Source organism: Pongo abelii, chromosome 8 (genome assembly GCF_028885655.2).
Source record: "Pongo abelii isolate AG06213 chromosome 8, NHGRI_mPonAbe1-v2.0_pri, whole genome shotgun sequence".
Taxonomy (NCBI): domain Eukaryota; kingdom Metazoa; phylum Chordata; class Mammalia; order Primates; family Hominidae; genus Pongo; species Pongo abelii.
This window is the reverse complement of record NC_071993.2, coordinates 95,485,864-95,498,548: the sequence shown is the minus strand read 5'-3', so window position 1 is coordinate 95,498,548 and position 12,685 is coordinate 95,485,864. Positions and strand designations below refer to the sequence as shown.

At 33.2% G+C, this 12,685-nt stretch overlaps 1 protein-coding gene across 2 annotated transcripts in view; it reads right to left on the bottom strand.

Moving 5' to 3' along the window:
- Positions 1-10,346, bottom strand: part of LIPK (lipase family member K) — a 48,004-nt gene extending 37,658 nt beyond the window's left edge. Inside the window, exons 1-3 of one of the 2 annotated variants that reach the window (XR_008510904.2) lie at positions 9,886-10,346; positions 9,625-9,765; positions 9,321-9,433 (exon numbers count right to left, since the gene is read on the bottom strand). Coding sequence is in view for 1 of the 2 variants with exons in the window: in XM_054523520.2 (XP_054379495.1) it covers positions 9,709-9,724 (16 nt within the window). In the remaining variant the exon portion in view is untranslated. Of the gene's footprint in view, positions 1-9,320; positions 9,434-9,624; positions 9,766-9,885 lie in introns of those variants that run through there. The other variant, XM_054523520.2, reaches the window with a different exon arrangement.
- Between the last annotated feature and the right edge of the window lie 2,339 nt (positions 10,347-12,685).

The window sequence follows — 12,685 nt, the reverse complement described above, 5'->3', positions numbered from 1 at the left end:
TCCTGCCTGGTTTTTCATTTTTGAGTTTTTATGAGTCGAATCATTATGTATGTTGCCAAAAGATTAATTTTTACAAAATCATTTTATCATATTAAATATCCATTTGAGAATCCATAATGAAAAACTTCCACTTCCAAATATGATGGTGTAACTCATACAAGACTAGTTCTCTCACTAGATCAAATATACAAGCCAATTGTTTTCAGGCATCAGACAAAAGGGTACAAATTTGCAATCTTGAGATAGGCATATTTTAAAAACTCAATAGAGGAATCATGACAGAATGCTAATATTTTATTATCCTAGAATAAGGCAGAAAGCAGGCAAGGAAGGAAGGAAGGCAGGAAGGAAGGAAGGAGAAAAAGAGAGAGAGAGAGAAAGAAAGGAAAGAAAAGAAAGAAAGAGAAAGAGAAAGAAAGAAAAGAGAAAAAGAAAAGGAAGAAAGAGGACAAGTGGAAAAAAAATAGCGAAAGGTCAGAATGGCAGATTTAAACAAAACTGTACCAAAAATTACATTAATTGCTAATACAGAAAATACTCTAAAAAAAGGCAAATATTGTCAGACTATATATATATATATATATATATATATATATATATATATAAAAGCAGGGCCCAACTATGTACTTTCAACAAAAGCACACTTTAAATATAAAGGAAAATAAGTTGAAAGTAAAAGAAATAAATAAGTATACCATACAAGCAGTAAGAATTAGAAAGCTGTCAAATTTATAACAGACAAAGTAGGCTTCAAGACAATGAACATTATCAGAGTCAAAGCGAGATATTTCATAATGTTAATTCATCTGGAAGACAAAAGTCAATTCATCAGGAAGATAAAACAACCCTAAATATGTAGGCATCTAATAATAGAACTTCAGAATATGAGAAGATCAAACTGATAGAGATATAGGGAATTATTCAGTTTCATAGCTGTATGTTTCAACATATGTCTTTCAATAATTGGCAGAAAAATTAGACAGAAATAATATAGAAATATAGAAAACCTGAACAGCACTATTAACAAATTTGTTATAATTGACATTTGCAGCACATGCCTAAAGAACCCATAGAAACTGAAGCAATAAAAAGGGAAATTAGAAGATATTTGCAAGTAAATGATAATAAAACATGACATATCAAAATTTGAGATACAGCCAAAGTACTGCTTAGAAATAAATTTAGTGATTTAACTGCCAATGTTAGAAAAAAGTTTATAATCAATTATCTGAGTTTCTACCATAAAAAGTTAGAAAAAGAGAATCAAATGAATATCAAAGTAGTAGGAGGAGAGGAATAATAAAGAGGAAATAATAAAATAAATAAAAATATTAGAGAAAATTAATAAAGCCAAAAGTTGATCATTGGAAAAAATTAATAAAAATCACGTAACTCTAACAAAACTAATCAAGGAAAAAATAGAGCTACAATATGTGCCAATATCAGAAATAAAATAGTACATATCATTAACAACACAAACAATAAAATAAGAGAATATTCTGAAAACTGCAAATAAATTTGATAAATTATATTAACTAGACAAATTCCTTGAAAAACACAACTTAAAAAACCATTTCCAGAAGAAAAAGAACATTTCTATATCTACTTTAAAAGTTGAATTTGTTTTATAAAATATTTCCATGTGCATGGACAACAATTCCAGACCCACATAGTTTCATTGGTGAGCATCCTATCTAATATGAGGCAGAAATTATTACACTCATCAACGATTTTACAGAGCTGTAACACTGAAGTTGTTCATGTGTCCCTGAAGTTGTTAGCATACAACCCTTCCTGACAAACATTCTTAGTGTTCTGATGGATAAATTGGAGCCAAGTTTATTAGAATAATATGGAAATTAATCAAAGTAGCAAATAGTTAAAAATTATCAGTTTTAAAATTGGGAAGTACATTTGACAAAACTCAACACCAATTTATAATAAAAAATTTTTAGGAAAATAGAAATGAAAAGGAAATGTCTCAATCAGATGAAGGAATTCTATAAAATATCCTCCAGGTACAATTATAATTAATGCTAACATATTGAATACTTTCACCTTAAGAATGAAACAGAGAAAGCATGTCTTTCTTATCACCTCCATTTACCATGATACTGGAGGTGCTATTAAATAAAATAAATCATAAGAGAAAACAACAACAACAAAAAAGATGGGAAAGTAGAAACGACACTAAATATATTTATTTTATTTTATAGTTTTTATTTTATTTTATTTTATTTTTATTTTTATTTTTATTTTTTTGAGACAGAGTCTTGCTCTGACACCCAGGCTGGAGTGCAATGGCATGATCTCGGCTCACTGCAACCTCTGCAGTGAGCCTCTCCTGGGTTCAAGTGATTCTCCTGCCTCTGCCCCCCAAGTAGCTGGGATTACAGGTGCCCACCACTTTACCCGGCTAATTTGTGTATTTTTAGTAGAGATGGGGTTTCACCATGTTGGCCAGGCTGGTTTCAAACTCCTGACCTCAGGTAGTCCGCCCACCTTGGCCTCCCAAAGTGCTGGGATTACAGGTATGAGCCATGGCGCCCAGCCTAAATTTATTTTTACATGGTGTGGTGATGCATATAGAAAATCATAACTAGTCTGCACAAAACCCACTATATCTAATAGATGAATACAGAGAAAAGTATTAAGATACAAAACTAATATTTAAAAAGCAATTGTTTTTTCTTATGCTGGTAAAGTAGATAGTTCATAAAACTATGCTTCTTTCAGAACTCTATTTTCTTGCTTTGAAAGTTTATCCCTCTTTTTTTCTAGTCACCAGAAATAACACTATTATGGTAATACTTATAATAAAAAATCAAAATACAGTTAGGGCAATAACAGCTATAATTTTTGGTATCTATCACATATAATAACAATTAGAAATAACTATATGCCAGTGACTTTAAAAAGTGATTTGTATGAATTACTTTAATTTACAAACAACTCTATTGGTAGGTGCTACTATTATTATCTCTATTATCCTCTTTTTGTTGGTTTGTTGTACAGAAAGTGGAACTCATGCAAAGAGAGGGTAAGTAAGTTAGCTAAATTCACATAGCTAGAAATTGCTATGGCGAGATTTGTATCTGATTGGTTTGATCCAAGAGTCTACAGATGTAACCACCTCTCTATACTGTGTCTCCTGTGTGATGATGGAGTATCCCATGTATTTCATTTCTTTAAATGACTACCAGGATGCATACATTTCATGGCCAGTAACCTAAAGCTAATATAGAGTTACAGGCTGAAAATCTTGTTCAAAAGAAGTTGGTCATCTTTTCTTTCAGTTTCCTTATACCTGGCCCTCTGGTTAAAAACAAAATAAAACTCTTTATTCAAGAGAAAGAAATTACGGACTATTGCAATGCACTATTTCAAAGCTTTCTTTTTCTCTCTCTTCTTCCCTTGGTAGCAGTAAGAATCACACTAGCATTTTCATTTTAAATAGGATTGTTCTCTCTGAAGAAAATAAGCAGAAAAGTAAATGGAAACAGTACAGATACATCAGCACAGATAAATCCCTGCAAAAGCTATAATTAGGCTAAGCTGATGGTATGTGTTAATGAGAAGTGGCTCAGATGATTCAGAGTATGGAGCCTGGAATTAAGAAAAAAAAAAAAAAACATTATCTGGAACACGGATATGACTTTCACAAAGAATATGGGAGGGAGCAGTACTATATTTACAATAGACACCTTATCTATTCAGCATTTATGAGAATTTAGGCCATTAACATGTGAATGTTAGGTCCATATTATGGTAGGTCCACAATATGGATTTGCTGAATAAGTGCATGAATAATAAGTAGGTAAATGAAGCCAGTCATTTTTATTGTTGCTGTCATAGCTAGTTTTAGTTCTTTTTAGCTAAAAAAAATTACTAAAACATTGTAAAATTCTTATCTATTAAAAAGTGGTAAAATATGATTTCAACTGAGAGAGTTCAGAGTCATCGTTGCACTACACTTGTTATGCTAACAAAGATCAAAATAATGAGAGATAAATTGAGCAGAAGATCTGTAAAATCTTTACACTGAAAATTACAAAACAAATCCAAATACATAGAGATATATACTTTGTTTATATATCAAGAGACTCAATAGATTAAATTATATGTTGTTTAATAACTTTTGACATGGGTTTCAATGTAGTTCAATGAGAAAGTATTTTCAACAATTATTCCTGTAGGAACAATTGGAAATCAATTTTGAAAAAAATAACCTTGATACATTTCCCAAACCAGATACAAAAATATACCTCAGATTGCAAATCTAAAACTAAAAACTTAAGTACAAAGTTGTTAGAAGATAACAAAGAATAATATCTTTACAAATTTGGGGTAGACAACTAACCATAAACAAAAAAAGATTAAAAAATTATTAAAATAAAAAACTTCTGATCTTCAAAAACATCATTAAAAAAATAGGCCGGACACGGTGGCTCACTCTTGTAATCCCAGTACTTTGGGAAGCCGAGGTGGGTGGATCACTTGAGGCCAGGAGCTCGAGACCCACCTGGCCAACATGGTTAAACCCCATCTCTACTAAAAATTCAAAAATTAAGCAGGCACGTTGGTGCACACTTGTAATCCCAGCTACTCATAGGAGGCTGAGATATGATAATCACTTGAACCCAGGAGGTGAAGGTTGCAGTGAGCCGAGATTGTGCCACTGCACTCCAGCCTGAGTGATAGAGTGAGACTGTCTCAAAAAGCAACGGAAAAGAGAAGAAAAGAAAACAGCTAATGTACAACTTGAGGGCTATAGTTTATTGTACTGTACTTGGAATTTTGGCTAAAAGAGTAGATTTTAAGCGCTCTTGCCACACACACAAACGGTAACTAGGTAAGATGATTGATATGTTAATTTGTTTGACTATAGTAACCGTTTCACTACATATATGTATAGCAAAACATCACATTATTCACATTAAAATATATGCAATAATAAAAGAAAAAGGCAATTCACAGACAAAAGGAAAATATTTGCAATAGATATTTGATAAAGGACTCTAGGAAATTTCAAGAACTCCAGAAATAAATAACAACAAAAGAATTAAATTTAAAAAATGGACAAAATACTTGGACAGACAGTAAACAAAAGAGAATAGATGGACGGCCAATAAACACAAGAAAAGATGTTCAACATTGTTAGTCATCAGAAAGAAATGCAAAATTAAACCCTAGTGAGATACTACTGCATACTCACTAGACTAGCTAACAGCAACTTCACCAAATGTTGGGGAAGATGAGGAGCTACTGGACCTTTCCATATATTGCTGATGGGATATATATTTATAGTTGATAATATCACAGTGACTCTCAGAAACTCTAACAGTTTCTGAAAATCCTGTGAGATAGCAATTCCGCCTTTAGGTAGTTGCTTAAAATAAAAGAAAATATTGGTTTGCAAGATTGTTCGCTGAAGATTTATTCACAAATAGCAAATTATTGGAAATAATACAAATGTCCATTAGTAGTAGAATGGACACATAATCATGTTATATTTATGCAATCGAATGCTTGCTACTCATCGACACATTCAACAGCCTGGATAAATATCACAAACGTTATGCCGAGTGAAAAAAGCGCAAAGGAGTGCATACTCTATAGTTGAATTTCTGTAAAGGTCAAGAACAGATAAAACTAATTCATAGGAATAAAAATCACAATAGTGTTTGCTTGGTTCTAGGGCAAATTTTGACTGGGGTAATTGCTAAGATTCATCAAACTGTACAATTAAGATCTGTGCATTTTACTGAATGTAATTATACCACAATTAAAAGGAAACTGGAAACTGTTGCAAAGCAGGTGTTTTCAACATTTACTAGTGCTGGTGTAAACTAGTAAAATTTATGTGACATATTGCTGTAATTACTAGGAATTTTAAAGAACATCCACATTTTATATCCCAGTAGTTCCACTCAATAAATACATGCTAAAAAGATAAATTCTCAACTTGGAGAGGGATCTTTTTATACAAGATTGCTTTAATTCTTGTTATTTGTAATAAAAATTAAAAATGTTTTCAATTACAAGAGGATTTTAAAATAAACTATAATATATTAATTTAATCTTGTAGATAAATCCATTAAATTATTTTAAAGACTATATAAAAACATGAAAGCATACTCATAACATTATGTTAAATAGAGGAAAAAATTTTTGGGCAAAAGAATTGTATATACCAATAGTCTATAGAGCATACAATAATTTTCAAGAAATACATAGGCACATACGTAGTTTTAAAAGAATGAAATTCTAGACCTTTGACTCTCATCTACACTCTTTTGTAATACTAATTTGGCCTGAGAATTTCTGGTTTGAAGCAGGGTCTCCTTTTCTAACTTTGCAAAGGAAAAGCCCAACCCTCTCCTTTCCTGAATCTTACGATGTGAATTGTTCTAGGCTGTATAAATGGCTGAGACTCCCTAACAAGAGAATAATTGACAATATTGACATTGGTACTGGGAAAGGAACTGACCTTAATAAAATAGCAATCCCTTTCCAAGGGCATTTAACCTCTGCAAGTCAGTTTCCAATTCTTTGCTTTAAAAAAAAATAGAAAGAGGATGCACTTGAGTGGTTAGTAGATAGATCATAAAAAATAATTTTTTTGTCTTGGCTGGAAGCCATCATTCTCAGCCGACTAACAGGAACAAAAATCCAAACACTGCATGTTCTCACTCATAGGTGAGAGTTGAACAATGAGAACACAGGGAGGGGAACATCACACACTGGGGCCTGTCGGGGGGTGGGGGACAGGGAGAGGGATAGCATTAGGAGAAATACCTAATGTGGATGACGGGTTGATAGGTGCAGCAAACCACTGTGGCACATGTATACCTATGTAACAAACCTACACGTTCTGCACATGTATCCCAGAACTTAAAGTATAATAAAAAAAAAATAAAATAATTTTTGATGATGCATCACTATGTGATTTGTGACACAGAGCTTCATAAAGAGCTCAAAAAATTGTGGCATTATGTAAACATGGTTTCTCAGCACTCACATCTATTCAAAAAATGAAAAAGAATTGATGATGAATTTTGTTTCATTCTGTCAATAAATAATAATCATCAATGGATGCAGAAATTAAAAGGAAAAGATCTATCTACATCATTAAGAAAAGCATCACCAATAAAGTTTTACTCCTAATGCTTAATCATTTTTCATTAAACTTTTAATGTGTTATGATCCTTTGGACAATTATATACAAATAAAAATTAAAATCACACATCATTAAAAACTTTTTAAAAAATGCAACCTTATGGTCAAAAGAAATGAAAACAATTTAAGTTTTAATGTATATGGACCTTTTAGTTGCAGAGAATAATCTACTGATCAATAAAAGAAATAATAACACAAATATGTTATATTAAAATATATTTGTAGGAATATGTAAAACATCTGTAGAAATGACTGGAATGAGAATATGAATAGAAGGAGAAAAATAAAACATGTAAAACTTTAAATTCATTAAATAAGGGAATTTTTAAATGGATGATATTAGGCATCAAATCATTATTCTATTGGATTCATTTTGAAAATTGTGTAACAATTTAATTTTAAACTATTAATATTTACAATGTGCCATAAAGTGCATCCTTAGCAATGATTTAAAAATATGACACAAATTTTATATGCCAACCTAAAAATTTGCAGTCACAGAGTTTTGCAAACTTTGGGGCTATAGATGCAAAAATAATATTTAAGCAACTGTTACATATTTTTAAATTTTTATTGTTTTTAAACTTCTAAAACAAATAAACAAAAAAGTATGGTCTTCAAAAGACTAGAAGAATTACTCCAAAATGATAATGGTTATATTTGGTCACTAGGAATAAACATTTTCCCTCTTCCACTAATTTACTTATTGGTTATGTATTTTTCTTGATGAATTTATTAGCTTGAATTATCCTTATAATAGTAGCAAAGGTTATGACATTTAGAAATAATTACGTATAAATTTAAACTCAATGACCTCTGAGTAAATGTCCTAGATGTTTTCTTAGGGGCAAAGTTCAGAAGTTTTAGTACTTCCATCTTGTAATAATCGTTTCAGCAGTATCCCATAGTTTTTGTTTATTAAAAGATTCTTGGCAGCCATACAAATGACTGGGTTTGCCAGAAGACTGTTGTTTATCAATTAGAATGTTTTGGCATCTGCCACATTTTTCCTTTTTATTTGACATTTTAAATCTAAAAACCCACTGGGTGTTTACAGAGATTTAGGATCTGTCTTGCTCCTACCTCAGCATCCTTCATAAAGCTCTAATACTTTTAACCTCTTACCAAAACACAGTGACTCACAACTATTAGTGGTCAGGTTAGTCAGAAACTAGATTTAAATTGCTTCCCTGTTTTTCCCCCACCCACAGGGTGAAAGACAATGAATCAGGAAGACTGAGGAGACTATTAACAAGTGAATGAAATGAAATCTTTACACAATATGATATCCAGTCCTAAAAATTGTAGATTTGAGAATTAAACACCTAGCACATTTGAATCAGGAAGAAAGACTAGGCAACTTTGATGGAATTTTCAAATAGGCTAAGAGGCCAGTAGCTCTGTGCTCTAAGCCTAGACGCAAACAGAAAAGAACAAGAGTCTTGGGATGAATGGGAAATAAAATGCCAAGGCAGAAAAAAATGAATAACAAACATTTAAAGAGCATTATATTTCACATGTCTTCTATAATATGAAGGACAAAGCACTTGTCCTGCCTGGCAAAATAGGCTCTGAAAGGTTGTTGCTTCAAATTAAAGGCAAAAATTAAATAAAATAAACCACAAAGGAAGAGCAGTGAAGGAAATAATTTTTCCCTCAATGTCCTTACAAAGTAAAGGAGAGACAGGATAGGCCAGTGAAGGAATATGAAAACAAGTCATTTTAGAGTAAAATGGCACTTTAACTTCATATTGTTATTCCAAAATTCAGTTCCATACTCTCATATTTACAGCCTGAAGTGCTAAGTATGCCAAGGTGCTATATATTTGAGTTGGTTTCTGTTTTCAGACATGAAGAAAGCCTGGTAAAAACTGCTTTCTTATTTCTAGAAAAAGAAAACAAAGGATAACTGTTTTGTAAAAACAAACAAAAAATAACAGTTTGGCTTTGACACATAGAATTAAAGAATAATTATTTATTCTCTGTATGTCTAGAGGGGATATTAGTCCATCCAATTGACTCATCTTCATGTTTCTAGCTTCCAATCAGGTCTGCAATTAAAAGGGTGACAGGAGCATGTTACTCTTAAATATCATCTACATTAATGTGAACCACATTTTCACTCCTCTCCCAATGAAACCGTTTATTACAAAGCAGCAGAAAAAGAATGGGTGTCCTCCACAAATGATTGATTTCATAAGCAATTGTGTCACTCTTGACAGTCACTTTGCTTCATCTTCCCCTGCAGATGACCCTGATCATAAAAAAGAATATTCATACTCAAGGCCATTGGAATGAGAACATAAAGAGCTTTCTAAAAAATGGTAAATGGTTTTGAAAACATTATCCAAACATTGTTTCCCAAACCCCTAGATACAACACTTAAAAGAGAGGTTCATAACAAATATCTATTGCTAGATTTTTCCAGGTTTAGACTTGTGATACCTCCTCTCACTGAGGTTCAAATATAGTGATGTCTGCTTTCTAGATGCTGCAGCTTTCTGAAAGGGAAAACTTGTCTTAACACGCCTAGAAGACTCTCCATCTGAAGTTGTCACATTATACTCTTGCTGTATCTTGCTTAACCTGATAGAATTAAAATACAATATTCATCATCAATATGTAAAGTTCTGTCCCTCTGAAGGTTTCCCATGTCTCACTAATACACTATGATCCAGGCTCTGCAAATAGGTGAAAAGTCATTACCTGATCCAAGTCTTTGGAGGTCTGTCTTCAAGTCCTGGGAGCTTCAGGTGCATTCCAGATCCTTCCAGAGGCAACTGTCAGTGGAACATGCTCTGTTCTAAACAGCTCAGAAGATGGCGCAACTAGAAATTTCTCAACTGGAAGCAGATTAATCATGGTTTCACATATGACAGATGCTAAGGTAAACTTGTTAGGTGAGTTCTTAGCCAGTGATGAAAGAGTGTGATTGAAACTAAAATTCTCACTCCTGCCAAGCCAATCCTCATGTTCCATGCCTCAAGGGTCAGATGAATTGGAAGATTCTCAGCAGAATCTGAGACTCTCTACTGAGAAAATAATAGACTCTCTACTTAGAAAATAATTTCCACAAAGCGTGGATGAAATGACCCCAGTCATATGAGCATCTCTGTAAAATGCCACATCCTCCTGCCTCATCCAGCTGCAACACTTCTAATGCTACCACATTCCCAATTATTGCTTTGGCTTTTCTAAATTTCTTTTACCTTGGTATGTAAATTGGGCATTAGAATTGGCAGGAAATAGTATATCCAATTCTTTCAAGATCTCTAGCTAGCTAAAGGCAAATAAACAAAAACAAAACTGGCTTTTTTTTTTTTTTTTCTGCTCTCCAACCAATCTCTTTCTTGACATGTAAGCAGTCTTGTGTCTGCACTCCATGAAAGTTTGAAATCAGATAATCTGGAATTCCAGAACTGCATAGAGTTCTATTTTCAGTAGCGGGCATTTATATTATGGAAAATTACAAGGGTAATTACAAGTCCAGTTTGGGTAAATTAAAACAACCAAATTTCTAAAATGATCTCAAAATATTTTCCATGCTTTCAAAGTCATCTGAAGAGGAAGAGTATTCCTGAATTAGTTCCTGAATTTTCATCATTGGTTCAGACATGTCTATGTACACGCAGAGCATAGGAAAGAATTGCAAACACACTTGTATCAGAACGTGCATTTTAGTCAGGTAGGACTTAGTGGCATGAGGTTAGTTTAAATACCTTCAAGTTTCTTTGGATTGTGTCAGTTACTAATTAGGTTCCATTAGAGTCAGTTTGATTGGAAATTGTAGTTGGAATTGGCTTTGCTTCCATTACTATAATAGTTTCAACCACTTAATTAAAATTATTTACAGATTTACTTGATTTATTAGAAACGTTTTATATTCCTATATTTTTAATGTATAATTCCACTTACAATGTAGTACATTCTACTGGCATGTCAATTTGAGTCTCTGAAGTAAAGCATAACAACTGGAAAGATAGTTCATGTTTTGGCAATATACAAACTGCTGGAATCTAGTCTATGCTAGCAAATACAGACATTTCTATGCTAGAAAACACAGATATTCTTGGGGAAAAAAAAAGAAAAGAAACGATGGAATTTTCAGTTATTACATAGTTGATCTTAAACTATTTTGCCAAACATTTTCTGCAATGCATTCCTACCCACAGGAAATCCATCCAAATCATTGTAGTTTGGTGCACTTTTACCCTGAATGGGTTATTCATCCATGTAAGGGCCCTTTACTGCTTTGTTTATTCTTTTATAAATTTTATTTAATTTATTTTGACCTTTGTCCCTGATCCCCATTTTCATTCAATCTCCAGTTTATCCTAAAGAGTGACCATATCACTGTAAAGTATATAACATATATGAGACTTTCATATATTATTTTATTATAAATCTCATTGTTTCCTACTTTTCTTACTGTACATTATGCCTGTGAACTGGATTGTCTCCATAATTTATGGGGCCCAGTGCCAAATTTTAAATATGGGACTTCTTATGAATAATAATTTAACGATGGTGACAGCAAAGTGTCTAAGTGTGAGGGCCTTCTAACCATGCCTTCTAATCCTCTAGAGTTGCATATTTCACACATCTATAAAGCAGGCCCGGCTTGTGAGAATCCAACATGTTGCATTAAGCATATGTTGTTTCTTACTTCTTACTGTAAAACCTCCACCTTTAAACTGTCCTATTCCCCAATGACCAATAATTTCATTTCCTTAAATTCTGCACCATTAAATATGTCAGCATTTATATGCCTGACGATGGAATAGTGTGCATGCCATACATCTACGAATGAGAATTTTTTGGTCATAGGTCATATGGTTGATCAATTTTACTATATATTTCCGGATTATTCCGGAAATAGGCTATGCACTTCCATCAACAGTGCTGAGTATTCATTCCCACTCAGTTTGCTAGTCTATTTCTGTCAATCTGTCATTTCTCTTTTCTTTTTCCTTTTTTTTTTTTTTTTAATGTAGTTTTGCTCTGTGGCCCAGGCTGGAGTGCAGTGGTGCGATCTCAGCTCACTGCAACCTCCGCCTCCCAGACTGAAGTGACTCTCCTGCCTCAGCCTCCCACGTAGCTGGGACTACAAGTGTGCGCCACCATGCCCGGCTAATTTTTCTGTTTGGTAGAGAGAGGGTTTCACCATGTTGGCCAGGCTGGTCTCAAACTCCTAATCTCAAGTGATCCACCTGCCTTGGCCTCCCAAAGTTCTGGGATTACAGGCATGAGCCACCACGCCTAGCCATTTCTCTTTTCATTTATGATTTAATTCATTGAACAGAAATCCATCTCTGTTTACACACATACTTGTATAGTAGTATTTATGATTTTAGGATCTTTAAAAAATTATTTCTCCAATCCTAGGACACAAAATAAAATGGCAAAGGGGCTTTCCCTTCTCCTGTCTTGGTAGTGGCTTTAGGGCCCTGCAGAAGGGTGGGGCCCATCTTCTCTTTCACTCCCTCTCCTTGCCTTATCATGCGGA